At 60.5% G+C, this 27955-nt stretch overlaps 4 protein-coding genes across 9 annotated transcripts in view; 3 read left to right on the forward strand and 1 right to left on the reverse strand.

The window, feature by feature from the left end:
- Window positions 1–746, forward strand: part of SAMD11 (sterile alpha motif domain containing 11) — a 19756-nt gene extending 19010 nt beyond the window's left edge. Inside the window, exon 14 of the mRNA XM_070384983.1 lies at window positions 92–746. Within this exon, the coding sequence (XP_070241084.1) occupies window positions 92–337 (246 nt within the window). The 3' untranslated portion in view covers window positions 338–746. The remainder of the gene's footprint in view (window positions 1–91) is intronic.
- Window positions 695–12642, reverse strand: NOC2L (NOC2 like nucleolar associated transcriptional repressor). Of its 3 annotated transcripts, none has more exons than XM_070384985.1 (19): window positions 12494–12642; window positions 12199–12351; window positions 10743–10941; window positions 10538–10654; window positions 9871–9988; window positions 9694–9784; window positions 7808–7886; window positions 7609–7719; window positions 7171–7284; window positions 6579–6767; window positions 6294–6433; window positions 5304–5415; window positions 4406–4519; window positions 4085–4186; window positions 2799–2942; window positions 2582–2695; window positions 1723–1858; window positions 1274–1369; window positions 695–992 (listed from the first exon to the last, which is right to left on the reverse strand). In XM_070384985.1, the coding sequence occupies exons 1-19, from the start codon at window positions 12517–12519 to the stop codon at window positions 886–888; spliced, it is 2262 nt and encodes a 753-aa protein (XP_070241086.1). In that variant the 5' UTR covers window positions 12520–12642; the 3' UTR covers window positions 695–885. The 3 variants fall into 3 exon arrangements, with proteins under 3 accessions (XP_070241086.1, XP_070241085.1, XP_005888933.2); XM_070384984.1 differs by having other exon boundaries at window positions 696–992; window positions 9871–9991; XM_005888871.3 differs by having other exon boundaries at window positions 697–992; window positions 9871–9991; window positions 10743–10917.
- Window positions 12643–13406: 764 nt separating this feature from the next.
- Window positions 13407–19702, forward strand: KLHL17 (kelch like family member 17). Of its 4 annotated transcripts, XM_070384987.1 has the most exons (12): window positions 13408–14169; window positions 14989–15248; window positions 15350–15471; window positions 15630–15851; window positions 16335–16451; window positions 16657–16870; window positions 17147–17291; window positions 17375–17542; window positions 17950–18038; window positions 18122–18195; window positions 18392–18573; window positions 18840–19702. In XM_070384987.1, exons 1-12 carry the CDS (start codon window positions 14060–14062, stop codon window positions 19066–19068), a joined length of 1932 nt encoding a protein of 643 aa, XP_070241088.1. In that variant the 5' UTR covers window positions 13408–14059; the 3' UTR covers window positions 19069–19702. The 4 variants fall into 4 exon arrangements, with proteins under 4 accessions (XP_070241090.1, XP_070241087.1, XP_070241089.1 ...); XM_070384989.1 differs by lacking the exon at window positions 18392–18573 and having other exon boundaries at window positions 13407–14169; XM_070384986.1 differs by having other exon boundaries at window positions 13407–14169; window positions 17950–18573.
- A 795-nt stretch (window positions 19703–20497) lies between these two features.
- Window positions 20498–27756, forward strand: PLEKHN1 (pleckstrin homology domain containing N1). Its single transcript, XM_070384990.1, has 16 exons — window positions 20498–20613; window positions 20712–20811; window positions 23601–23747; window positions 23836–23916; window positions 24017–24089; window positions 24391–24518; window positions 24588–24719; window positions 24831–24911; window positions 25655–25730; window positions 25850–25998; window positions 26121–26270; window positions 26405–26545; window positions 26715–26846; window positions 27008–27217; window positions 27491–27539; window positions 27622–27756. Exons 1-16 carry the CDS (start codon window positions 20531–20533, stop codon window positions 27735–27737), a joined length of 1848 nt encoding a protein of 615 aa, XP_070241091.1. The 5' UTR covers window positions 20498–20530; the 3' UTR covers window positions 27738–27756.
- Window positions 27757–27955: the final 199 nt, after the last annotated feature.

The following is a 27955-nucleotide window of genomic DNA, read 5'->3' on the forward strand; positions in this document are numbered from 1 at the left end:
GTGGTCTCCAGATGGCCGAGGGGCAGCACGGAGGCTCTGCGTGGCTGCACGCCAGCAGCCTCACAGGCCCCATCGGGCCGTGTCTCCACAGGTGGCCAAACGCCTGGGCCGCGTCTTCTACATGGCCAGCTTCCCCGTGGCTCTGCCGCTACAGCCACCAACGGCGCGGCCTCCCGAGCGGGAGCTCAGCTCGGGGGAGCAGCCCCTGTCCCCAGCATTGGCCCCCTCCCCCTATGGGGGGGTGCACCCCCCGGCCAGCCGCACCTCACCCAAGCACGAGAATGGAACCATGACTCTGCTCCCAGGGCCTGCGGACCCCTCCCAGTCTCTGTGCTGAGCTGGTGTCAGACCCAGGCCTTCAGTGCCAGCCGCTCCCAGGCAAAGGCCACTCCGCCCACAGCTTATCCCCTTTTTGTTTGGATGCAAAAAACAATTTTAAACACGACATTCAGTTTCCACAGACTCTGGGGGTGACTGCAGAGCCTGGTGCAGACCCTGGGGGTCGGTACTCTGCATCCCAGGAGCTGCAAATAAGCCAGAGACCAAGGAGCCACAGAGGCACGTGGCACTGGCCCCACGGCATGGCTGCGTCAGCCTGCCCCACCGGGTAGGTGCATTCCCACCCGCCACCGTGGGCTGTGGTGGGAAGCAGGCCCCATGGTGGCTTACAGACACAGCTCCAGGAACTGGACGGCATTTGGTACTTTCTGGTCTTTTATATTGTAAAAATAAAGGCCTGTCCACCATCTACTGCCCTTTCACCCTGCAGGGGCGCTAACCTCAGGGCCTCCGGGCTCAGCCCCAGTGGAGAAGCAGCGCGCCTGACTGCCTAGGGAGGCGGGAACCCTGCGCAGCAGCCCCCGCCAGACTCTAGGTGGGCAGCCTTCAGTCCTCCTCAGAGAGCTGAAGGTCCTGCAGCTCATCCTCTGGCCCCTGGGCCAGCTGCCACAGCTCCTGGGGGTCCAGCCCCGCCTCTGTGTCTGGGCTTCCATCTGCAGGGAGAGAGCACAGCTACATAAATTCTGCTTTATCAGGAAGAAGCCAGCCTCAGAGGTTACTCATCACTAATTAATCACAGCACTAATTAATTTATCGCTGCTGCTGTTGCAGAGCCAGCCAGGATGGAGCAGCTGGGCCGGGGTCCCCAGGGAGGGGCATGGGCCCAGCTTAGAGCCAATGGCTCTGCCCACCCACAAGATCCCCCAAGGCAGCCCTGGGCTCCAGACAGATGGGCTCAAAAACCATAGCAGCCCTCCCTCTGGGAAACACTTACCCTCTGACTTGCTGACTTCCTCCTCCCCGCTGCTACTGCTGCTGTCGTCATCCTCCTCTTCCACTTTCTGCCATGCTCCTGGGGACCCAGGTATCCCTGGGAGCCAAGCACAAGAGCCCATGGGAGTGGACCCACCAGCAAATGCACAGAGGTGGCTGCTAAAGCAGCAGGGGGGCTAGGGGCCCAACTTTGTACCACACCTTCCCTCAGGTCTCCTTTGTTCAACTGGAGAGGACCCAGAACTGCTCCCAAAAAGTTGTGGTGGGAGGGTGTGACACAAAGCTTAGGGGCCTGTGTTCCAATTCCAGGAGGGCCCCCACCTCAAAGCCAGCCACGTGGCAGGAGGGGTGATGACAAGCGCCCTTCCTGTGGTTCGATGAGGTGGGAAGCCTGCTAGGCCCACCTGCTCCCAGGACCCCAGCACAAGCTGAAGCTCACTCAGGCCAAACCTCTCTTTGTGAAGTCCGGGGCATCATCCTCATCATCACTCTCCAGATCGAACAGGTCCTTGAATTCTGCTCTGTCCTCATCCTTCCTGTCCCCCACCTTGCGGCGCTTTACCTCTGGGAAGTTCAAATCTTCCAGCTGGAAGGATAGGGACCAAGAGCTGCAGGTGAGGGTGGTAGCCCACCCACCATAGCCAGAGCCCCACTCACATTCCCACTGACGGCTTTACCAGACCCAGTCCTGCTCCCTGTCGCCCCCCCAGCACCCCTCCTCTAGCCTCCAGCCTACCTTCCAAGCAAGGACCCTGCCCGGCCACTCTTGGGACGATCGGTCAGCATCACCGGGCAGGATTCCTGGACAGCAGCCTCACCAGGCCAGTAAGGAGGCCACTAAGGGCCACTGAAGCGCCAACCTTCCTGTTCCCCCCAATTTCAGCCATCACCCCAGAAGAGACGGCAGCCCACACTGACAGCAGGGCAGGGCTGCAGACAGCCATGTCACTTGGCACAAAGCCATCCCCTCAGATCACGCCGTCCACACCCACTGCTCAGGACCAGACCCAAAGACAGCTAGAGCTCTTCGCGGCCCTCCCTGCTGGTCCACAGCTGGCTCACATGACAAGGTTAGCCCAGAATTCACCCCACAAAAGTCCTAGCCCATCAGGCCTGAGAAGGGGCAGCAGATGCTCTGCCCCAGCACAGCCCTGGGGCCTTTCCTCCTGGGGGTCACAGGAGAAGCCCCCAGACTGTACCTGGCTCTGCCCACCATCTGCTGTCAGAGCAGCGGCAGCTGGGGGTAGCACCCACCGACCCCAGCTCACATCCTCCCAGCCAAGCTCACATCCCGGAACCCCCACCATACTCGTTCTTTGCCACTAATCTCCAGCTGAATCTCGCGGTCCCTCAGCTTTCGCCACTGGCTGTAGTACTTGGTAAGTGGAGTCCCCTCCTCTCGGGTTCGCTTCTCCCAGGCATCCTGTGCAGAAGTCCAGGGTCATGTCCCACCCTAGGCAAACTCCCACACACCAGCCATACACTGACTGGTGCCCCCAGGGCCTGGGCTCTGGACCCCAGCTGACCACTGCACGCTGATCAGACACGCCAAAGGAGACTTTCTGGCGGACACTGCGGATGTGCTCTGCGTTCTCCTGCACCTTCTCGAGCAGCTGGCGTACCTGACGGCAGTAGTTGGCCACCTTGCACTCCCGGAGGAAGGATTTCAGCTGCAGAAGAAGAGGCTCAGCCTAGCTCCAGGCACAAGGCTGTTCTGTACCCTGTGTGCAGTGACCGCAGACAGGCAGGGGTGGGGAGTGGGGTGGCGTCATGGGTTCCTGTGTTTCAGGTCTGGGGGACACTCCTGTGACAGGGGAGCCTTGGTGCACATGGCAGGGGGGGTGTTGCTGTGTGACCTCTATAGCCCAACCCCTGGGGGCCTATGCAGGGCTGATGGGAGAATGTGCGCCAAGCCTGGGGGCCAGGCAGAGGGGTGGGCAGTGGCGGGCACAGCATGGATCTACTCTCCAGGCTACATCCCACCCACTGCCTGTCTCTGTAAATAAAGCTGTATTGGCACATTTGTTCATGCATTTCTGTGAGTTTTTTTGTCCTTTCTGTGGGAAAGTTGAGCAGTTTCGAGAAACCATGTGACTGCAAAGCTTAAAATATTTACCATCTGACTTTTTACCAAGAACATTTGCTGACCCTTTTCTAGACCACGATCCTGGGACTCAGACACAGCAGGTGCACACACACTTGTGCGGGCAGCCCCGCCCCGCTCACCACCAGGCCCACAGGCACAGGCCTCCCTGAGATGGGAAGGACCCAGGCTGAGGGTGACAGACCTCCAAGTGGCCTAGAAGGAGCTCTGTGGAGGGAGAGTCCCCCCACCCCCCCAAGTATTGCCTGAAGAAAAGCTGAGGTGGACAGCCAAGGCTTCCTCCCACCCCAAACCTCTCCTATTGCATCACCCAGCCCAGGAGCACCTGGAAAAGTACGCATTCAGACTAGCCCAACCCAGAGCTGGGGGACCAGGTCCAGCCTGCTCAACCCCAGCACCTCCAAGCAACCTCATGGCTGGTCTGGACCCTGGGCTGTGGCAGGGTGGAGAAGTGCTGGCAGGTCCTGGGGTCCTCGCGGTACACCCATGCCAGCCCACTCCTCAGGTTCCACACCCAGGGATCTAGCTGCCAGGCAGTGTCAGCAGAGACGCCAACTGCCCAGGCTCTGCCACTCGTCCCGTGTGGCTGGGACTGCAAAGTCCCACTCCAGTCCCCCATGAGGGGAGCTAGCCCGTTAGGAGATGGTCTGGTCTGCTGAGGGGTCTGGGCCCATGGAAGCATCCTGGCGGGACGCAGTGGGCACACACCTGCAGGACAGCGGGCAGCACCAGCTCAGGGAACGCGATGCTGTGGGCCTGACTGTGCAGGTACTCCAGGGTGAGGTCGTACAGCTGCTCCACCAGGCCGTCCTGAGGTAGTGAGAGAGTGGTCAGTGTCAGGGCAGATGGGGGCTCAGGTTCACCAGCTCCCCCAACCCCAGGAGGCCCACAAAGTTCAGCTTTGGAGGGCAGTGAGCCTTCTCCGGTCCATACTCATCTGCCTCCAGGAAACCCACACACAATGCTCTCCGACACCCTGCCATGACCCTGCCCAGGGCACTCCCAGACCCTCCCAGAGGCTGGGCTCACCCGGTATGCCTTCTCCTGCAGGTTGACCTTGGACAGCTTCAGGATCACAGCGAAGTTGATGGGCCTGGAGCTTATGCGCCCCAGCCTCCTGTTGAAGTCAACCTGCTGGAAAATCTGTCCCAAGGACCTGTCAGCCCCCCTGCACACGATGGGACCCTGGGTCCCTAGAGACCCTTCTTGAAACCAAGGACAAGATGCAGTGCCAGCCCTTCAGCCCCCAAACACAGCCTTTCCCCCCATCAGCTCAAGTTCCAGATCTCTCTGGTCCCCCAGAGTCCCTCTGCCACAGAGCAGGTCCCTGGCTGAGGGAGCAGGACCAGGGCAGGACCTTCATTTACTGCTGCTGCCCTCCTCCTCAAACAGGCCAGAAAACCTTGTGAACCAGCATCTGGAGACAAAGAAGGGTCCCTCCAGCCCAGGGTCACCATCACTGCAATTTCCTCACCCACAACCGCACCCCCACAGCCTGGTCCTGGTCTCTAGCGTTTGGAGAGAAGCCTTTCCTGACCTGAGCTGTGTGCACACCTGTACACACAGATGCACCTGCACACAGACAAGCACAGGAACACACTTTGGAGTTAACGGGGCTTCCAGCCCAGCTCTGCCGCTGATACTGGCAAACACGCGGATCAACCCAAGTCTGTGACCTAAAACCAGTGCTCTCGGGCCGGCCCTGCAGAGCGGCTGTCCTCACCTGTGGTGCCACTCTTGCCCACCGCGCAGAATACTCACAGGCAGGCTCCATGCAGAGCAATGCCCTGACGACACCTACGCGCTATGTCATACCCGTGTGCTATGGGCGAGGAGCCAGCACTCAGGACAGTGGTACCAAGGTGAGGGGTGATCAGGCCACATGCAAAAGGAGGCATCTCCCCCCACAACCCGGGCACAGGCTCACCTCGAGGATGAAGGGCAGCACTGGGATGAAGGTGCCCGTGCTCTCCGAGAGCAGTGTCAGGGCGCGCACGCAGTGCATGCGCAGCGGGTAAAAGCGGGCCGTGGGGACCAACCTGGGCACGTGGGAAGGAGGGAGTAAACAAAGGCCAAGCCTCAGACCCTCCTGGCCCAGCTGCCCCAACCTCTCCCCACCCACTGGGCTCCAATCTCAGAAAGGGTTCTTCCCCAGCAGGGCCAGTGGCCACGCCTGCCCCGGACAAGTAAGGGCAGAGTAAAAGGTCCCTGCCGAAGTTGTGAGGACCTGCCTCTTCACTCCGTTACACCAGGACACGCCCTCCCTGCCTGTCAACTCAATTTCATTTCAAGGCATGACATGGTGGGGCAGCGGAAGCCTCTGGTGAAAACCTTTCTTTCTTCCCTTCAGGAGGTCAGCGATGCCCTCTCCTGGCCACACATGGCTCCTCCAGTCTCTGCTCCCAGAGACCAACACTGAATATTCATATGCATACCGTGGCACATCACACCAAATCTGCTCTGTGCAAGAGACCTGGGCAAATAAGCCCAAATTCCCTTCAGACTGCACACCACCTCCTCTGTCCCGTGAGCCCAAAATACATGTGTGTGCTGCATCCTCAACTAAGGTCACAGGCATCCAGAAGCCCAGCTGACAAGGATCCTGGAATGTAGGCACAAGGCCACAGACGGCCTAACCCCAGACCTTCCTCAGGTGCTGCCAAGTCACAGCACCACACCCTAGAGGCCCTAGTCACCAGGGGCACTGGCCAGACCCTCCTGGAAAATTAGCTCCTCCTGGCCTTCCTGGATACCTCCTTGGGTGACTCGACCCTATTCTGACCTAAAGGACAGCCTCCTGTATCCTTGTCCCCAGAAGGCCCTGGGTAACCCTAGCCCTGACCCCCCAGGACACCTATGTAACCCTGGCTCCTCCCTCCTTTGGTCCTCAGGGTGGCCTCACCCATCCCCGACTCACTTGATGCAGCCGATGACAACCTGGGATAGCGGGTAGATCAAGGGCTGCAGAGCTTCACTGGGGCAGATGGTGCTGAGGGCACGGCACCACAGGTAGAGGCAGTGCACGAACTGCCAGTTGTACACTGACTGGTATGTCTCCTGCCGGAGAAATCCACTCGGTCAGTCCCTGGGTCCCCTCTACTCCACAGCCCCCACCAGCAAGGCCCCTGCCCCGCCAAGGGGCTGAGCTGTCTCTCCCATGAGGCTCAGGGCCCACGGTGGGTCAGGCTCCACTCCTGCACACCTTCCTGCGTGTTGTCATGGCATTGCGCAAGTGGATGGCGAGCTGGCGGATGTAGAGGAAGGCGTGCTGGTAGGCCACGCCGGTGTCCAGAGCCAGCAGCTCCGTCAGGGTCCGCTGCATGAAGTTGATGAGGGGCAGGGTGCTGGGAGAGGTGAACTTGCAGTTCCTCACGTATGTGATATACATTTGCTGCCGGAAACACCTCAGTCAGAGCTACCTCTGAACTCCTGGTGCCCTGTGCTCCCAACATGCAGCTCTAAGCCCCCTCCAGACACCAAGGCCTTTCCCTCAGAGCTGGCCTCAGCAGGAACCACAGCCCAGACACGTCTGCCGCAGACCCCTCTCCTCATCATGGTCCTGCTCCTTGAGTCCAGCAGCCCTGAGAAGGGTCTGCAGCGCAGAGGGGAAGGGTCTCACTGGGAAGCCTGGGACCCAGGAAGGAAAGAGCTGCAGCGTGAATAACCACGGAATCAGGCAAGGAGCCACAGTGCCCTTGGCTTGTGAAGAGCCCCAACCACAAAGGCAGCCTGCCCAGCCCTCAGGTCAAGACTTTCAACCCAGACCCCAAGGGAAGACCTGGGGGCACCGCTACCTTGAGGACAGGGCTCAGGAAGACATCCTTCTTGTGCCGGCAGACCTTGATGAGGACCACAAAGGCCAGCACCCGCAGTGTCTCCTCACCAGTGCTCCACAGGACCACCATCCTCTGTGGAAGCAAACTATCATCACCGGTCCTGGCCCCCCAGAGCCCAACCAGAGGCAGCCCTTCTCACAGCGCCCGGGGGAGCCACAAGATAGAGCTCCATCAAGGAGGAGCAAAAACACAGCACGCCACCCCTTCTGAAGGCCGCACAGAGAAAACGGACCTGTCATCCACACATATGCATGGGGTGACAGAAAGCTGACCCACCAGCAGGGCAGCCCACCCTCGAGTAACTGGGCTCTGCTACCCCAGTGTGCTCACACAGAACCCCATGGGGCAGCACAGGTGCCGCCTGCACACCGGCCAGCAGTGCCCGCCCCAGCGCACCTTTAGCAGCATGCGGCACTGCTTGGGAAAGGTCAGGTAGTAGGGCACAGAGCTGCCCACATGCTGGAGGACGGCTGCTGCCACTGTCGCCTCTGCCACGCAGGCCACCAGCTGGGGAGGAAGGAGAGGTCAGCGAGGCCCAGGATGTGAGTAGCCAGGCCCCCATGTGACTGGTAGGCCCCACCTCCCAGAACTGCACCTGGATGACGGAGCTCAGGTAAGCCTTGACATCCAGCCGGAGCTTGGCCCACAGCGGGCTACTGGACGGCTGCAGCACCCTGTGGAGAGACAGCACCCCCTCAGCTCAGGAGGCCACTAGGAGGCAGAGGCCAGTGTCCAAAGCACAAGGACACGTGGGCCCTGTAGAGAGACATCCCACCACCCCCCTCCCCGACCATCTTCCCCATGACGTTCAGGGGCTCCTCCAGCTGGACAGACATGAGCCACACTAGGACTCTCTCAAGGGTAGCCCCTAGCTATGCTTCAGGCAGGGTACCATCAAGCCTCAAACCCCCACCACACAGCCAGAGGGTTAAACGTCCTCCCTGTCTGAGCCGGGGCCAGCCACTTCCCCACAATCTCCAGACGGACCTCTGGCCTCTAGCTCCCACACGGCTCATGCACCCAGTCTGCAGTCCCAGGTCTGACCGAGGCATCACAAACCAGAACCACAAGCTGGCTCCTTTGGGCCACTATTTTGTCTCGTTGTTGGCCACGCCTCATGGCTTTTGGGAGGGCTCCTCAATCCCTGGGCCATGGACCACTACTGGTCCATAGCCTGTTAGGAACCAGGCCTCATAGCAGGTAAGCAGTGGGCAAATGATCTAAGCTTTATCTGTGCTCCCCATCACTTGAATTCTCGCCTGAACCATACTCCCACCCCACTCCATGGAAAAACTGTCTTCCATGAAAGCCATCCCTGGTGCCAAAAAGGTTGGGACCACTGGCTTACAGGGTCTTGGTCTCCTGACCAGAAACTGAACCTGAGCCATTACAGTGAAAGTGCAGAATCTAACCACTTAGACCACTAGGAAACTCCCTGGATCACATACACTTTAGAGAGACCAAGCCACTTACAAATTAATTTCAGCAACAGTGGTGAATACTTCTGGAAGTTTCTCAAAGGCATCGTCCCTCAACACTCAGAACTCGGCACGTAGGTGTTCATTCTAACTGCTAAAGCATGTGAAAGAATAAAGGACAGTGGCCCCTGAAAGACTGCTGGCTGATGCCAGCTACTGGGCACCTAAAGCCACAACCCAGGAGGTGGCACCACCTCCTCCAGGACCTGCCATCCTCCATGGAGACTGCTCTGTGCAGGGTAGCGGCCCCCGTGGGAGCCCACACCCAGCACCACCTGTACCGCGTGTGTGCTGCCCACTCACTCGCTGCCTGGCCCCCTCCACCTTCACCAGTCTATCAGCTTCCCTGGTACCCTCAGACAGAGCCACCTCCACATGGCCGTGCCTTCCTGACCCATCAGTCCAGCCCCCACCACCATGAGACCTAGGTATTCCCATCCCCAAATCCTGGCCTCCCCCACCTCCCATTCAGACGGTCACAGCAAGACCTCTCCCTGGAGGTTTCCAGACTCCTCTGAGCCCCAGTGTAACGCATAACCTGCCATGTCAGCTACTTATCTCTCCCCTCTGAAGCCCTTCTACAGCATTCTCTGCTCAAGCAACCTCTAATATGGAAGTCAAGGCCCGGAACCTGCATGGATGAGGCCCCTGCTTAGAGAGAGACACACACACATGCACACACACACATGCCACAGAGCAAAAACCAAGGAGAGTAGATGAGACTGATTAGTCCAAAGAAGAAAAGAGAGAATCCTGACCCAAGAAGATGGGGGACCAAAGCCAAGCACACACTCTGTAGCTGTTGAGGAATCTGGGCAGGGAGGAGGGACAGAGCTACGCCCATAAGGCCCCAAGTGTCCAGCCTCTGCCAAGAGCCCAGTCAAGAGCCTGGCTCTGTCCTCAACATTCTTCTGGGCCAGGTGGGGCCACTAGGTCCCAGCACCACTGCTGTTCACAGGGCCGGACCCTGACCACATCCCTGTGCTGTCCTCTTTCCTCTTACCTGCTGCTGTCTTTGGGGGCTTTTCCGAACAACAGCTTCTGGAGACAGCCAAAAAGATCTCTGATGCAAAAGGTGACCAGAGCATTGAACACTGCAATGAGGGGTCCAGAGATGCCATTCTCAGAACAGAGGATCAAATAGAGAGCCTGTATCCCTGGTCCCCTTGCCCCAGCTCACCAGCACTGTCCGTGACCTGGAATTTGCTGGTCTCAGCGCCTTCCTCATCTCCTTGGGTGGTGGCCACAGCCGCTCGGAACGCCTGTACAACTTCATGGAACAGCTTTGGTGTAAGGTGCTGCTAAAGGGGCAGAAGGACCCAGACATTGGGGGTGCGGTCAGTTGTGCTTGGCAAAGCAAAAGGCAGCTAGCTGGAGCTCCAGGAATTGCCTTGAAAGAAAGGCATCCCTCACCCATGTCTTCAGACCAAGAGCAGAGGTGGGAGCAGTGTTACTCAGCCACATGTAGGGAACAAAGAGTCCAGAATCCTCCTGGAAGGGCCATAGGGGAGGGGTGGAGGGTCCCGGATCCAAACAATGACCAGCTCCAAGTGGTATCTGGAGTTCTCCCTTTCTGTCCTTTCTTTTCCCTGCATAAACCACTGCAAGGCCCTCAAAATGGCTCTGCCTCCACCAACTAGCAAAGACACAGAGACCACATCCTCCCCACAGTGGACTTCAGGGAGCCCTGGAGAAAAACTGAGAAGAAGGGTACAGGCAGAAGCCCTAGTTTCTGAATGAAGGAGAGAATGAAGTCCTGAGCCTGCACAGCCCCAAATCACTGAAATGAAGCAAGGGCAGACTGGGGAAGGGGGAGCCAGCTGCTTCCCACCCCCGCCACTTCTCACCTTTGCTGCCTGCTTCCATTTCTCAACCATGGCGAGGGTCACAGGGACAGAATCCCTCCTCTTCCCCTCAGGTCCTATGGGGACCCCGTCCTCCTCCTCCTCCTCTTCACTTGCTTCCTGTGCCAAACACAGGGGGTCGGGCTGCATGGGATGCAGAGACCATAAATATGTCCCTGTCCCCCACCAACTTTGCGTAGGGCCTCACTTCTAGCATGTTTGGCAGGGAGTGGAGCTGCTCCTCTTCATCCTCAGAGCTGTCTGAATCGCTAAAGTTCAGCAGGCTCTGGTCATTCTCCTGCAGGAACTTGTAGAACTCAGGGTCTTTGTCCTTCAGCCGAGAGAGCTGGTCCTTGTGCTCAGACGCACCACCTTTACGCCGACTGAGAAGGTGGGGGTCTTCAAGTCTGATTGGCAGCCACAGCCAAGGCCGAGGGGAGAAGGGTTGGGTGGGGGGGAAATGTGGCTTCCCGTCCTTCTCAGAGAATCTACGAGATTTAGTCTGCTCCCTCCATAGCAGCTGCCAACAACCAAGGCAGGGGGATTTCCACAGACTAAGTTTCCAGTAGATCTCTCTCCCTCCAAAACCCAAACTCATACACTCAACAGTCTCTCTACATGTTTCAATGCACTTGTTTCAATCCAAACACATATGACGCTGAACTTGGGCTTCCTCCAAACTTGCTCTGCCCACACCCCGCTCTTGGAGAACCCACTCCAGTATTTTTGCCTAGCAAATCTCATGGACCGAGGAGGCTGGTGGGCTACAGTCCACAGGGTGGCAGAATTAGCGACTGAACAATAACACCTCAGTTGTTGAAAACTCCCCCTTTCCAGGTACTTAGGTGAAAGGTAAACCCTCTCTGACTCTCACAGTGAGCATGCAATCTGTCATGAGATCTCACCATCAATACTTTCAAAATTCTCATGACTCCTCTCCAGCCAGCAACATCTCTCAATTTCCTTGTCCATCCCTTCCCCTTACAGCTGCTCTTAGCACAGCAACCTAAGGGACCTATTCTGTTACCAGTTACATGACATTACATCACTACTCAAAACCCTGAGATAACTTCCGGCTGTACTGGAATGCAGGTAAAAAGTCTACAAGACTCCGCCCGTCATCTTGTCTCCAGATACACCTCCTGCTACTTTCCCCCTCATTTCTGCCACAGCCGTGCTCACCTCTGAGTGAGCACTCTCACCGCAGGACCTTTTCTGTTCCTGCTGCCATTCTTCCCCTACTGCTGCAGTTTACTCCCTCAGGTTTTGCTAAATTAACACCTCCTTAAACGCTCCCAGCTAGGATCCCTATTCTTTTATCTTTTTATCCCCTTCTGCTTTTCCTTCTCGTCTGCAGCACTTTTCGCTTCTACCACCCCACACACTGTCGTTTATCCAAGGCCGGGTAAGCTCCCCGAGGCCACAAAAGAAGACTATCCTCCAACGTTGGCCCATCATCTGGATGACTTGGCACAAAACAGACGCCCGGTAAATACCGATGGAGGAATAAATAAGCCGAAGGGTCTGGGGAGGAGTCAGAAGTCCCTAGGCCTCAGTTATGAGGCGCCAAGAGTGGTAAGCACACTTCTGGTAGGGCGGACCAGGAATATTAAGATTAAGGGGGTTCGGCTTACACACAGCCCATGAAGGATGCTCCCACTCACCTGGCCAAGGGATTCCCACCTGGTCCATCCGGCTCCCGGGCTGCCGCGCGCACCGCCTGCGTCTCCGCCTCTGGGGCTCCTTCGGGCTCCGATTCGGACTCGGAATCAAAGCCCGAGGCCAGAAACTCATCCACCGTCAGCTCCTCAAGGCGCCTGCGGGCCATGCCGTTGGAGTAACGACTCCCCACCAGCTCGATGTGCCCAGTCCGGCCTCCCCAGGGACACAGAGAGGCGCAAGGGGAGCCCCTTTGGACGTAAGCACCCTCCGAGAGGCTGGATAGAAGCCTCAACTCACCGCTTGCGGCTCAGCGCCGCTGCCATGACTGCCGGACCTCAACGTGCACCCAACTTCCGGTCCCAGCAGCCCTTGCGCCAGGAGAACTTCCGGCAGGCCGACCACGCCCCTGGCCCCGCCCCTTCAGGTGGCTTTAGGGTTCTACAACGGTGGCTGTGGCGGCATCTAGGCGGGAGGGCGCGTTCACATCTCATTTTTAGACGGGCGGCGCCCCTACTCCCAGGGTGGCAAGCGGGACTCGAGCTTCCGGCGCAGGCCTGGTTCTGTCACGGCTCCCGCACGCTTCTGTTGAGGGACGGACTGCAGAGCTCCAGGACCCGGCAGGACTGCGTAGGGCGGAATCCCGCTGTCCGCTTACAAATCTTTTTCTCCAAAAAAGGCACTAATAACGACATCGACCTGGCGGAAGGTGGGATTGGGGCCCGGGTCGCCCTCGCCCAGCCCTGCCCACAGCCTCCCAGAGCTCTGTCAACACATGCCAGTGAGGATGTCAATACATCGACCGCGGGAAAAAAAAATGCATGAGGGTGAGGGGAACCATGCATCAGAGAAGACTCTTATACAAAGAGCTTTTCCAAATCAATAATAAAAAGCCAACAATCTAGTTTTCCGCAGATCGGAAAACAAACGAAAACAGAAATGGAGATGCGAAAAGATAAACAACACTTATGAGGATCAGAAGGATGAGAACCACTTCATTGGATAGTCCCGTAGCACCTGCGCTGGGCGGGACTGAAGGGGGGAGCAGGCAGACAGCGGAAAGATTCAAGCATTGTTATTGAAGCCAGTTTGGCCAAATCTCCCTCAAAGAGGATGCCTGATACTTCAGTCCAGCGAGTCCGCTCCTGGGACTCCAGTTACTAAGACATCTGCCTAAGTCTCCAGGCCCGCCCGGGCAGGGACAGCCACTTTTCCTCTGCCTGGTCCGTGAAACAGCCTGCCGGTGCAAAGACCGTGAGGCTGGAAGGTTGCCTTAGGGAAGGAAGGCGATGGAGAACTCAACCTATGTCCACCCCTCCCTCCACCCGTCTAATGGCAGAGGTCCGCGGGCCTGGACAGCCAGATCCCAAGACAGAGGACCTCACAGCCCTAAGGACGTGCGCCCCACCCGCTCTCCCACTCCGCAGCCAGCGTCCAGTCGAGGCCAGACAGGCAAAGGGGCCTGCGTGGCGTTGGAGAGAGGCAAGCAGATGCAGCCTGGGCAATCACGTTGGGCCGTTCGGCCCCCAGAAGATTCCGGGGCCGGGAAGGCTTGAAGGAGGTGACGCGGGCAGATCTTGGAGGGTTCTCAGATATAGGCGACGGGCGCGGCCTGGGGGGCTTCCTGGAGGTGGAGGCGGACGGAGCCCCAAAACATTGAGAGGATTCGCCCGCTAGGCAGCGTCCCCGAAACCGCGGGAGAGCGCGGGAGGCCGGGCGGGCGGCGCCGAGAAACAGCGGCTGCGGGCAAGCAGCGGGATTGAGGGACGCCAAGCCGGTCGCCACCGCGGAGCAGCCCTTCAGCAGCCCGGCATCGGCTGGTCTGTGCGTCCTCCGCGGATCGGCGGCGGGCCAGCGGCCGAACCCATGCAGCCGCGCAGCGAGCGCCCTGCCGGCAGGACGCAAAGTCCGGAGCACGGCAGCCCCGGGCCCGCGCCGGAGGCTCCGCCGCCGCCGCCGCCGCCGCAGCCTCCAGCGTGAGTGGGCCAGGGGTTAGGGTTAGTGACTGGCTAGGGCCGAGTAGGAGGGAAGGAGGGGCGCGCCAACCCTGGCAGGCTGCCGGGAGGGGGCGGCCTGGCGCCCTGCCGGTTCGTCGGACCGCGGAGGGTCCAGACCCTCTGCGTTATCCGCGCACACAGCCGGCGCGGGGTAGGGCATCCCGAGGTGGCTGCTCCCGGAGGTCTGACCCCACCCGCCGCCCTTGAATTCCGGCTGTGCCGCTCAAAGACTCGCGCGGCCTGTCTGCAGGATGAGGGATTAAGGGTCAAAAGAGGTTACATTGCCTGTCGATGTAGGGGTCCGCTTCAGGATCATCGGCCAGTACGCATCAGTTCACTTCGTGCACTTCCCGCAGCCTGTGCGGAGGACACCGGACTCCGACGGGGGCGCGGGAAGGGTGGCCAACAATGGACAGAAAGCCTAGTCCCAAGGAGGGCCTAGGGAGCTGGGGGTGCTCCTGGGGGGAGGGAAGTATGTGCCTGAGCAGGGATCGTGGCAGAGGAAGCCGTACAGGTTCAACGACCTGGGTCTGGCATGGGAGCCGACCTAGAGCGGGAAGCAGGTTGGAGCAGAGTCTGGCTGGACTCCGAGGAGGCTTCCTGGCCGCGAGGCAGCAGAGTGGGTGGCGCCTGGAGAGCACATGGGGTCCCTAGGGGCATGGGTCCTTCATGGAAACTTGGTTCGGGCTTCTTTGGGGGAAGGTGGCTTCCTGGGTGCCCAGGCCCTGACCAAAGTCTCTAGGGTGGGTGAGCAGTTTTGTGCAGAGTACACCCTGACGGGTCACTGCCCATGTGCAGCCCTGAGGCAGAGCGTGCCCGGCCCCGGCAGGCCCGGCCCACAGCCCCCATGGAAGGCACAATGCAGCTGCTGAGCCGCGAGGGCCACGCTGTGTCCCACAACTCCAAGCGGCACTACCACGACGCCTTCGTGGCCATGAGCCGCATGCGACAGCGCGGCCTCCTGTGTGACATCGTCCTACACGTAGCTGCCAAGGAGATCCGGGCACACAAGGTGGTGCTAGCCTCCTGCAGCCCCTACTTCCACGCCATGTTCACAAGCAAGTACAGCCCATCTGGTCCGGGTGCTGGGGGGCTCTGCAGCTCTCCTGGCGTGGGCCCCAGCCTGACTTGCTGTCCCATACCGCCCCCCCACCCCCAGACGAGATGAGTGAGAGCCGTCAGACACACGTGACACTGCACGACATCGACCCTCAGGCCCTGGACCAGCTGGTGCAGTTTGCATACACAGCGGAAATTGTGGTGGGAGAAGGCAACGTGCAGGTGTGGCAGCCTCAGCCTCACGACCCGTGCTGCCACGGTGCCAGTGCCTCCGCTTACCCCATGCCCCTAGCATCCTCTGTAGTGTGGCCACTCCTTTAGTCCTCACATCTGTTTCTCTGCCCCTGCTCCCCGGCCCTCTCTCCCACCTTGCCTCACAGACTCTGCTCCCAGCCGCCAGCCTCCTGCAGCTGAATGGCGTCCGAGACGCCTGCTGCAAGTTCCTGCTGAGCCAGCTGGACCCCTCCAACTGCCTGGGCATCCGGGGCTTCGCCGACACGCACTCCTGCGGTGATCTGCTCAAGGCGGCACACAGGTACGTGCTGCAGCACTTCGTGGACGTGGCCAAGACCGAGGAGTTCATGCTGTTGCCGCTGAAGCAGGTAACGTGGTAGCTGGGGAACAGCCTGGACCTTGACCCAGATCCTGACCCTGACCTAGTTCCTGGACCCCAGAGCCAGCCTTGGTCCCTGGCTCCATCATCTGCACCCTAAAGACCTGGTCCTTTGTCTCTCAACCTTTATCCCCAGTTTCTGACCCACATTCCAACCCAAACACTGTCCCTTGGGCACAACCACCCCCATTTTCTAACTCCACCCAAGCACTTACCATTGATTCCTGATGCTCTCCTGTCTTGATCACATTCTCCCTACTTGATCACCTACTCCCCCAGTAGTCACTGGTTCCACATCCCCAGGACGACCCTGGAATTGGCCCTCAGGAACTGGACCTGTGGTTCCTGACCCTGCTTGGCCCATCCTCATAGGAACACTGGGCCCCTTGGACTCTCCCTCCCAGGCACTTTCAGGGCTCCGTGGGCCCCAAGATCCTCCCCAAATCTCAGGTCTGAGGGTCCCCACCCCCAGGTGCTGGAACTGGTCTCTAGCGACAGCCTGAACGTGCCTTCAGAGGAGGACGTCTACCGTGCCGTCCTGAGCTGGGTCAAGCATGATGTGGATGCCCGGAGGCAGCACGTTCCTCGGGTGAGGCCAGGCCCGGCGGGCAGGGGGGCGGGGCCCACAGTGCTCAGGAGGGGACGCAATGGCTGAGGACCCAGCTGTGGCTGGGCTCTTATGTGCCCACAAACCCCACAGGGGTGATGCAGGCATGTGTCTCAAGAAGGTTCCAGGGTACCTGAGAGGGTCTCAGGGCAGGGCCTGCTACCTGACTATAGCATCCACATCCCAGCTGATGAAGTGTGTCCGCCTGCCCCTGCTGAGCCGGGACTTCCTGCTGGGCCATGTGGACGCTGAGAGCCTGGTGCGGCACCACCCAGACTGCAAGGACCTACTCATCGAGGCCCTCAAGTTCCACCTGCTGCCCGAGCAGAGGGGCGTCCTGGGCACAAGCCGCACCCGGCCCCGGCGCTGTGAAGGCGCTGGTCCTGTGCTCTTTGCTGTGGGTATGCCCACCTGTCCTGTCCCATCCTGTCCCCCAAGCCCTGCCCCGTGTCCCTACCCATGAGCCTAGCACAAGCCCTACTCCCCAACCCTGTGCTAGTTCCATCCTGCACTCACCCCACATCTGCTCTTCCGTCCCCCACGGTGTGACCCACTCACCAGTCCCCGCCCCACTCGCCCTGGAAGCCTCCAGGCCCTCAATCTCGAGATGTGATAGAGCCTCCTAGCCAACTACCTCCCTGGGCCCTCGTCCTGCCCCGTCACCTCCCCATCCCTAGGTGGCGGGAGCCTGTTCGCCATCCACGGGGACTGTGAAGCATATGACACGCGCACTGACCGCTGGCACGTGGTGGCCTCCATGTCCACACGCCGAGCCCGGGTGGGCGTGGCGGCAGTGGGGAACCGGCTGTATGCTGTGGGCGGGTAAGACTGGAGGCTGGTCTCAGGTCAGGGGCTTGGCGTGTGCCCACTGGGCCAGCCCTGACCAGCAGTGGACCCTCCCCTAGTTACGACGGGACTTCAGATCTGGCCACCGTAGAGTCCTACGACCCTGTGACCAACACCTGGCAGCCGGAGGTGTCCATGGGCACGAGGCGCAGCTGCCTGGGTGTGGCTGCCCTGCATGGGCTCCTGTATGCAGCTGGTGGCTACGATGGGGCCTCTTGCCTCAACAGGTAGTGGCCGGGGTCAGGGCCGGGTGGCCTTTTGGAGTTGGCTCAGCAGGTGTGGCTGCACCAGGACTGCAGGGGTCCTGCCTGCGGGGAGCCAAGGGGCACCCTGCCTGAGGTCACCAGGGTCCCCAATACCTTGGCCAGCCCAGTGGCATGTTCTTTCCTCTCTGGGGTCCTTCCCCCAGGGCAGGGGCTGGACCCAGGTGGACACTTGCCCAGCATTGTCCAGGCAGCCCGTGGCCCATGTCCACCCAGCATGGCCCTGCTTCCAGCTCCAGTGGGATTCTGGGGTCAGCCTCCGTGACTGCCTAGCATGGAATTTTAGTCATGCTTCAGGGGAGGGCAGGTCCTGGGGCCGGGACTGCCTTTCCTCCACTGCTCAAGGTCAGCCGCAGTCCTGGTGTCTACAGTGCTGAGCGCTATGACCCCCTGACGGGAACGTGGACATCCATCGCCGCCATGAGCACACGGAGGCGATACGTGCGCGTGGCCATGCTCGGTGGGCGCCTGCACTGTGTAGCACCCAGCCCCAGGGGCTCTCACACACAACGGGGGCGCCATGAGTGTGTTCACTCCCTGCAGATGGAAACCTGTATGCCGTGGGTGGCTATGACAGCTCATCACACCTGGCCACCGTGGAGAAGTATGAGCCCCAGGTGTGAAATTCCCCAGTCACATATCCCTGTTCCCCAGAGGTGCTTGAGGTCAACACTCTGGCCACCCCTATCCCCCAGAGGGTCATCTCTCTATGTCCACGTTGTCTCACAGACTCCCCACCCTGGAGTAGAGGTCTGCACGTGTAGGGAGGGAGGCTGGTGGTGGGTCGGCCCCCAGCCCATCCCTCCACCTCAGGTGAACTCCTGGACGCCCGTGGCCTCCATGCTGAGCCGGCGCAGCTCGGCAGGCGTGGCAGTGCTGGAGGGGGCCCTCTACGTGGCTGGTGGCAATGATGGAACCAGCTGCCTCAACTCTGTGGAGAGATACAGCCCCAAGGCAGGCGCCTGGGAGAGTGTGGCGCCTATGAACATCAGAAGGTGCACAGGCCCCCAGAACTGTCACCACCATTGCCCTCTGTTCCTCCAACTAACAGGGCCTTACCCCTGCACAGCTTGTCCCCCACCTCCCTCCTGAGTCTCCCATTTCAGGGCCCCGCCCCCCCATAGCCAAGGCCCCGCCCCAAAGACACCTCCCTGGGCAGTGCCCCCAGGCTTTTCCAGTGGCCACAGCTCCAGACCCTGGCCCTGCCCCCTCCTCACCCCAGGCCTCACCCCCTGCTCCTCCCCTTCCACCCTGCCCCCAGGAGCACACACGACCTGGTGGCCATGGATGGATGGCTGTACGCCGTAGGGGGCAACGACGGCAGTTCCAGCCTCAACTCCATCGAGAAGTACAACCCGAGGACCAACAAGTGGGTGGCCGCGTCCTGCATGTTCACGCGGCGTAGCAGCGTGGGCGTGGCGGTGCTGGAGCTGCTCAACTTCCCTCCGCCCTCTTCGCCCACGCTGTCCGTGTCGTCCACCAGCCTCTGACCTAGTGGCACGGCTGCACAGAGGCCGGCCGGCGGCTTCCCTCGTGCCTTAAGCCCCCAGGGCCCAGCACCTCCCTCCCCTGCTCGTGGGGCGGGGCTTGGCCCCCACCAGGGACATCCAGCGCCGTCCGTCCACCGTGCGTCTAGCCCGGGCGTTACTGTGTTTCTTTCTCAGTGTTTGTGTGTGCCGTTTATTTATTCACTCATTAATTTATTGATTGATGTTGAGCAGGCTGCACCTACCCATTTCCTCGTTTACTCTTGAAGTGTCCTATCTCTGGGGCCAAGCTGCTCTCCTGGGTGAGGGCCCTGGGGAGCAATGGGGTGGACACTGGCATTCCCCGTGGGTGAGGAGCCAACTTGGACTCTGCAGAGCTGGAGAGACCCAGGGGTGATGCAGAGCAGTTATGGGGGGGCGGCTTTCTGAGTCAGGTGCAGACCCCCCAGCCTGTGCTTTGCACACCACCCTTGACTCACCCAGCCAGGCACTCTCCCAGGGAGGGCACAAATTGGGCTTCCTTCCCATGGCTGTGGTGTCATTTCTGGATCCTGCACTGAGCTGGGCACCGTCTGCTGCCAACCTCACACAGCAATATGAGCCACTTGAACAATAAACATGTTTCTTGGGCTCTGCAGGCCTGTGGTTGAATGTCCATCTCTGCCTCTCAGGGTCCTGTCTGGGGTGACTGGAGGGGCCTGGGGTGGCCGTGTGCCCGAGCCGAGGCTCCGTGTTGGCATCTGGGGGCTTTGAGACAGCGCCATCACGTCCAGGGGCAGGGCTGTGCTGGCCCATGTCTTACCCAGGCTCTGCATGGCATGCCCCCTGACCTCACCAGTCCCAGGTACACCTGGGAGGGTTATGCCCTCTGTCTTGGAATCTGGATTCTGGTTAAGCCTCAGGACCATTTATCTTGACCTGGGGTGAGGGTTGGACGGAGGCAGAAAGGAAGCTGCAGGAGGGTCCTAGTTCTTCCTTCCCCAGTTGCAGACTCCGCTTCAACAGCTGAGAGTGAGCACACGTCCCGTACAGTCACTGGTGATTCAGAGGCTGGCATTTACGTGGAAACAGGATGTGCGCTCACATGTCTGGAGAGGGGTCGCTGGGCTCAGGGAGCTCCATTCTGGCCCTCCTACCCTAGGCAACCTCCAGTCTGATGCAATGGCCTTTGAGCCCCTGTACAGAATGGGGGCTCTTGACTGGGCTGTGAGCTGGGGAATCTCTCCTCCCCTTCCCCTACCCCCAGGCTGGCTGATGTGTGGAAGACCCTGGGAAGGGAGCTGAAAGGCTCAGCTCAGCCTCTGGTAGGGGCCAGTTCCCTCCCAGAAAGACTCCGCCTCCCCAGCCCTTAGGTGCAGGGCTGGCTGGCCCAGAGCCCCGCCCCAGGAGGTGGGGCAGGAGGCTGGGGAGAGAAGGACCCAGACCTGTCGACCTGCTCTACTCAGGTCAGCTGCCACTGCCACCCATGGGGAACAGCCACTGCGTCCCTCAGGCCCCTAGGAGGCTCCGGGCCTCCTTTTCCAGAAAGCCCTCGCTGAAGGGAAATAGGTGAGGGGGGCGGGGTATGGCCATGGCCGCTTGGTCACAGGGTCTCCCTCGATCTGCCTCAGGGGCCAGGCTGTGAGCCCCCCCTCCCTTGTCCCCAGAGAGGACGGCGCACGGAAGCTGGCTGGCCTGTTTGGCACTGAGGCTGGTGCGGACCGGGACACCACTGCTGACAAGATCTTCCACTACATCCCAGGGACGGTGAGCGACTGACTGGGTAGTGTGCCCTGGCTCGGAGGGGTGTGGTAGTGGTGGTCTGCGTGTGACTGCCTGTGTGTCCCATCTGTACTGGGCCCAGGGTCTTCCCTGTCAGCCTCAAGAGAGTCAAGCCCAGAGCACAGCGAGGAAGTAGGTGCAGCCCCGCCCTGGGGAGCTCATAGGCCGAAAGTCTGAGCGGAGAGTGAAACTGAGACCCGGCACTGAGTCAGTGGGGCGGCAGGGCGGGGCCTCGGTGCCCAGCCACGTGCCAGCCCTGCCCAGGGCCCTGGTATCCAGCCCCCACCCCGCGCCCTGGTGCAGGACAGCGTGCCTGGGCATGTTGAAGCTGGACAAGCACGTGTGTCTCTGCTGCCGTGTGGGCATGGGTGTCAGGCGAGCGATGGGGCTGTGAAGCACCCCCCACCACTGTTGCTCCAAGAACGTAAGGTGCTTGTTGTACTCAGCGAGCCAGTCTCTCCACTACCCTTGGCCCTGGTTTCTCCAAGAGACACCCCTTGGGGTCCACCACTATGTCATCCTGTACCCCCACGCCACACAGCAAGGAGGGCTCCCAAGCATATGCTGGGCCACCTTTGAGCTGAATACCTGCTGACCAAGGGGGAGAGACACCTGCCCTTTAACCCGGCGCAGCCTCCAAGGGTTGGAGTGAGGCTCTGCTGTGTGCAAAGGCCCTGGCGTGTGAGGGAAATGAGCCTCTAGGCTATTGCCCCAGGAACAACATCTGTGATTGTGCGGGGAGCACTGACCAGCACCCATCCTCACAGCTGCTGGTGTCGGCTCCCAGGCAACCTTTCCAAGTGTTCCTGTCAGACTGAGAAGCCCGGGCCTGTTCCCTCTCCTGCTCCCTGGGGTTCCCTGGGCTCCCTGTGCTACCTTCAGAAACCAGCTACCTCAGAGAAGCGGACAGGGCACTTCTGTCAAGGCCCTCCCTGGCCAGAATCCCTCCATGTGGCCACATCTCAGACCTCAGTTCCCTCCGTGCAGGTCCAGGGCATACCATGTGGTCCCGGTGGTCCTCTTGCCAGGACATGGCAGCTGGAGAGGGAACTCGGCTTGCTGAACCTCGGTGGGTGGGGCCAGGGGAGGAGCCAGCACTCCCTTTCCCTGTCAGGGGGTGGGCCCTGCCCGGACGTGGGAGCCTGCCCCACAAGGGCCCCAAGCCTGAGCCCAGGCCACGGGCCAGCTGTGTGGCCCTTCCTGCTCCGTGGCCTATTTTTCATGGGTCCCATCCCAGCATCGTCCACACTGGGTGTGGGTGCAGGAGGCCCCACCCAGAGGCAGAGAGGCCCGGAAGCTCTGAGTCTGTCTGTTCACATTCCTGGGCTTGCCCAAGGGGTGGCTCAGCTTGGCCAAGGCACAGCAGCCCCTGCCAGCTCCCCAGTGTGCCCTGATCCTCAGACTTCAGCCCCTCCAGCCCCAGTTGGGCACCTGTCCTGATCTGGCTCCCATTCTGATCATCAAAGCCCTGCTTATAGAGGATTCTCTGTTTGAGAGTCAGCTGTTGGTAGGCACTGATCCTCCCTCCCTTCAGCAGACAGGCACTGAAGCCCTAGTACACCGAGGGCTTACACCCAGTACACCAGTACTGTCCTAGGTCCTGGCCCAGCAAAGGGGCCAATAGACAAGGGCCCTGTTCCCATGTCATTCACATCCATGACAAAGCCAGATGACAAGATAAAGAAGGAAAAGACAGCACATCAGATGTGGCTGGCACCAAGGTGAAATGCAAAGGAGGACCAATGGGCAGGGGCCAGTGAGGCTGGAGCGTCGGAAGGGCACCGAACAGGAGCTCAAGAGAAGGAGTCTGAGCCGAGTGCTGGACTAAGTGAGAAGGGGCTGGGCAGAGTGCTGCAGTCAGAGAGGGCAGCAGGAGCAAAGATCCTGAGATAAGTAGATGCCTGAAGTGAGGGGAGAGGACCCCTTGGCCATTGCCAGGACCTTGGCCTCTGCTGAGAGGGAGATGGGGGCATGTGGCAGTGTGGCGCTTAACAGGCTGTGATGAGAATACTTACACCAGGCAAACTGGAAAATACTGCAAATCGGCACCCCCCTTCTCGGTTTGTTGTTGTTCAGTCACTCAGTTGTGTCGAACTCTTTGTGACCCCATGGACCCTAACCTTTCTCCGTAGAGCCAAGTTTTAAGCCAGTACCAACTGACGCTGAGGTGTGGGAGGGTTTTGAGCATCCTGTCACTCAAACACCTGAAAACCCCTCTGACCAACAGGATTTGGAAGGTTGAGTAACCAAAATAGGACTTCCCTGGTGGCTCAGCAGTAAAGAATTCACCTGCAATGCAGGAGCTGCAGGAGATGCGGGTTGGATCCCTGGGTTGGGAAGATCCCCTGGAGGAGGGCATGGCAACCCACTCTAGTATTCTTGCCGGGAGAATCCCATGGACAGAGGAGCCTGGAGGGCTACAATCCATAGGGTAACAAAGAGTCAGACATGACTGAAGGGACTTTAAACAGCACAGTAACCAAAATAAGGGAACACAGTTAGGAAACAGTGAAGCTAAGAGTTGAATTTCTAATGAGTTGAAAGGTTGCTGGTCCATCACTAGACCACAGAGTTCTGTGACCAGCAGAGGCTGTTTGTGTGTGTGTGTATGTGTGTGTTCTGCACTGTTGTCACGTGAAGAGACTGTGTGTGTACAGGGCTCTGTACATAAGTGATGCTGTACGTGTGTTCTTAACCTATGTATGGTGAGACTGGGGGCCAAGGCCACTGGTCACCATTCAGGCCCCCTCTCCTGAGCTCTTCCCCCACCCTAGAACATCCCAGGTTTGCAGAGCCAGCAAGAAATCCTGGAGCAGCCTTTCCTGAGTGTGTTCAAGGAGGGGCGGCGAAGGGCAGCAGTGAGGAGTCTGGGCAGCGTTGTGCACTATGCCAAGGTCCAGCTGCGTTTCCAGCACAGCCAGGTGGGGGCTGGGCTGGGGGGGCATGCTTAGGAGGGCCACCCTGGACCCTGCCCCCAAGTCCTCAGACGCTGGCCCCTCTCTCCCCTAGAATGTCAGCGACTGCTACCTGGAGCTGTTCCCCTCCCACCTCTACTTCCAGGCCCATGGTCCCGAAGGACTCACTTTCCAGGTGTGGTGAGATGGGCAGAGGGAGGTGCTGAGGAAGCGGGAGAGCAGAGCTGTGGGAGGCAGAGGGGCCCTAGCCCTTCTCTCCCTCTATGCTCTGGCAGGGGCTGTTACCACTGATGGAGCTGAGTGTCTGCCCCCTCGAGGGGTCTAGAGAGCACGCCTTCCAGATCACAGGTGTGTGGGAGCACGGGTGGGGCTGCCTGTGCTGACCTTGCCCTCAGGACAAGGCGACAGCACTAAGGCTGCTCAGTGAGCCTGGCTGTTGACCCAGCCTGGGACCTTGGCGGAACTCTGAGCACGTTGAAGGGTCCTGACTTTTCCTCTGATGGGCACACGTTCAGTGCCAGGCTGGGGTGGAGGACAGCAGACTGAGGGCCTCCAGAGCTGTGCATGTGGTCATCAGTGGCTTCTGCCAACCCTTGAGGGACCTCTCCTGTGGGCCTCTGGCCTAGCCCACTCTGTCCCTCCCCCGCAGGCCCGCTGCCCGCCCCACTTCTCGTGCTCTGCCCCAGCCAGGCCGAGCTGGGCCACTGGCTCTACCACCTGGAGAAGCAGATAGCCCTCGTGGGAGGGGTGCCTCGCTGCCCCCCAGAGCCCCTGCAGGTCAGTGCTGGGAACCCTGCACCCCTTTCCCTTCCCCTCCTCCACCTGCCCCTGACCCTTTCCTCCCAGGGCCCCACTGAGGACGCGCTCCCCTGCACTCTGCAGCACAGGCTGACCCGGCTGCGGACAGCATCAGGCCGCCAGGTGATGGGCAGTGCCATCTGTGCCTCAAGGGTCAAGCTGCAGCATCTGCCCTCACAGGTGGGGGCACAGAGGTGGGAGGAGGTGGGAGCGGGGTACGGGCTCCAGGTGGGGCCAGGCCCTGGGTGTATGCCAGCGGAGACCCCACTCCACCCTGTGACCTCCCTGCAGGAGCAGTGGGACCGCCTCCTTGTCCTGTACCCAACCTCCCTGGCCATCTTCTCCGAGGAAGCAGATGGGCTTTGCTTTAAGGTGGGTCCCTCCCCACTGCAGACCCGCCCCAGGGAGGCGCCCTGCACATGGGGGTGGGAGGGGGCAACGGCTCAGGAGGAACCTGTATGTCGGGGCCTGCTGGGACAGGTGGCCCCACCCACCCAGCCTGCTGTCCTGGTCAGTCTGGTCTCAGCCTATCATGGGCAAGGACGGTGGGCACCTTGCCTCAGCACCCTGTATCATGCTAGCAAGTCCACAGCCACCAGCAGGCCAGTCACCTGGGGGTGGCATGGGGCCCACAGTGCTCCTGGAAGGTGCCTGTACCTCTGAACAGGCGTCTTCCTGGTGCCTGAAGGTTGTGTGTGTGTGTGTGTGTGTGTGTGTGTGTGCGTGTGTGGGTGTAGGCATGGGCGTGAGGGTCCATCCTGTGCATCAGGGTACCTCCTACACTGGGGGTGATCATGGCCTTCAGCCATCGAGAAACGCAGGGGGCTTCCTCGTGATCCCTTCCCACCCACCCCCATCTTAATGGGTGGCCCAGGGGACCAGTCCCTGACCAGTCCTGAGTCAGACATTGGCTGGAGAAAGCCCCACCTGGAGCCTGGGTGAAGACACCCCTCTAGAACGGACAGGATGTGCCTGGCCTCCCTCAAGATGTTGGCCTCAGCCCTGCTTTGCCCTCTGCCTGGCATCCACGTGCCCACCCAACTCAGGAGGGCTCACTGAGGTGGTGGTCAGGGATTGTTCCCTGACTCAGGCCCTGTCCCCCTGATGCCCTGCAGGGGGAGCTCCCGCTCAGCGCCATCCACATCAACCTGGAAGAGAGGGAGAAGCAGATCCGCTCTTTCCTGATTGAAGGTGGGTGGGAGCCAGGCCTGGGAGAGGGGCTGTGGCCCTGGGTGGGCACCTAGCTCTGCGCTGGGGCCTTGCAGGGAGCACCCTGCCTGCAAGGCCCCCTCACAGCATCCGTGCACCAGGCCGTCTCATCAACACCATCCGTGTGGTGTGTGCCAGCTACGAGGACTATAGCCACTGGCTGCTCTGCCTGCAGACAGTCTGCCAGGAGGACAGGGCCTCCCCACCACTCGGCCCTGAGAGCCTCCCAGGGCTGCGGGCGCCCACACAGGTAAGGAGTCAGCAGGGCAGGTGCTGCCGGGCCATGGTAAAACAGACAGGTGGGCCTGGGCACGGGGAGGTGGGGAGGGTTCCTGCCACCTGGCTCACCTTTACCCCTTGCCGGCTGCCCAGGTTGTGGCCAGTGGCCGAGGCTCGCTCTCCTCTGACGCACGGACCAGCTGGGACTCGGGGTGCCCGGCGCCCGCCTCCACTTGCACCAGCCACTCCCTCCCTGAGTCCTCAGCACCATCCACTGCAGGCTGCCCGGCCCGGCCCCCACTGGTGAGTATCTGAGGGGGGTGGACCCCATGGCATACTTGCCTGGTTCCTCAGGGGAAGGGACTCTGTGTAGCTTCAGACCGTTGTATGGGGAGAGGGCCCCAGGAAACCTTCTGGAAGGTCTTTGGTTCCCACAGGAGCAAGCCAACCCTGGCTGCACCAGCATCGGCGGGCACAGGGCAAAGCTGAGACGGGGCAGCAGCAGCCGATCACCCAGGAACAAGGCCCGGGCTGAGAGGCCTGGCCCAGCCGCCCTGCTACACCTGGACCTGACCAAGGTGGGCCAGCATGTTGACCCCGGCTCTAGGCATGACCCTCCGCTCCCTCCCACCCTCCACCTCCCTGGCCTCCTCAGTCCTGAAACCACCAGAGGCCCCTTGCACAGAGAAGGAAGGGCTTCGCCGCTTCCAGCCCCAGGAAGCTGTGTCTCCTGTCTCTTGCCTACAGTTGAGCCTAGACGGCGGCACTGAGGCTCCAGACCATTCTCTGGAGACACCCCACTCCCCGCTCTATGCTGACCCCTACACACCACCTGCCACTTCCCACCGCAAGATCACAGATGTCCAGAACCTGGATGAGGTCAGTCCCCTGCTAGGTGACAGAAAGAGCTGGTGTGCCCACAGCCTGAGGCTGAGAGGGTACCGAAGCCTGAGGTCTGCTCAGGCCACTGTGGGTGACTGAGGGGGTTTCTGGGGCAGGGGCCTCTCAGGGGGCCTCGGTCACCAGTGCTCTCCCGACAGTTCCTCAGTGCAATGCAGAGCACGCTTGGACCTGAGCCCTCCAGCCCGTTCTGCTCAGTCCCCGTGTCTGAGCCTGTCTCTGACTCCAGCTGTGGACTCTCCGGCCCCCACTTACTCTCTGAGAAGGCAGTCCCGCGGGCCCGAGCCTCTCGGCACCATCGTGCCTCCATCAAGGGCTGGGGGCCCCGGCCCCCAGACTCCCCTCAGCTTGTGAGTATCAGCCCCCACCCCGGGCAAGGGGTTCTGTTGGGGAGAGGAAATCACGTGGGGCCTTCTGGGACCCTGAGGGAGCAGGAGAGATGGAAACAGGGGAAGAGGGGGGTGAGTGGAAACCAGGGACTGGGCTTGGTGTCAGGAAGGGAGCAGTGGGGAGGGAGGGGGCCAAGAGGAAAAGGAAGGGATGGGGTCAGGCAGATTCGTGGACTGGTCTCCAAGCTCCCTTTCCTGGGGCCCACCTCTCAGACCTGTGGTTGGGGTCCCCAGGTCTCCCCTGAGAAAGAAGCTTCGCCCGACCCCTCACCACCTCCCTCAGGTGAGTGAGGGCCCTGCCCCTTTCTGGGAGAGTTTGGGGTGTCACCTCCTGAAGACACATGCATGTCCGCTCTCCCCACCAGATGGCGTCCCCCGCCCAGGCTATGGCAGCAGCCAGGACAAAGCTCTGTCACCTTCCCAGCGGCGGGGGCCTCGAGGAGCACCAGAGCCTGAACAGGGGCTCATCCAGTGGATCTGATGGCCCCTAGCAGCTGCTGCTGGGGACCACCTGCCTGCATCGACCCTGGAGGAGGGGCCGCAACAGGACCTGGGGCTTGTCTGTGGGGCCACAGGCAGTGTCGAGACGGGGTCTGATCCCGGCAGGTGGAGGGAGCCTCAAGAACCCTGAGTTACCCTGGGCCCTGGACACCTTGGCCAAGGTGACTGGACACCCAGAGGGCCCACACCTCAGCCTGC

Source organism: Bos mutus, chromosome 16, assembly GCF_027580195.1.
Source record: "Bos mutus isolate GX-2022 chromosome 16, NWIPB_WYAK_1.1, whole genome shotgun sequence".
Taxonomy (NCBI): domain Eukaryota; kingdom Metazoa; phylum Chordata; class Mammalia; order Artiodactyla; family Bovidae; genus Bos; species Bos mutus.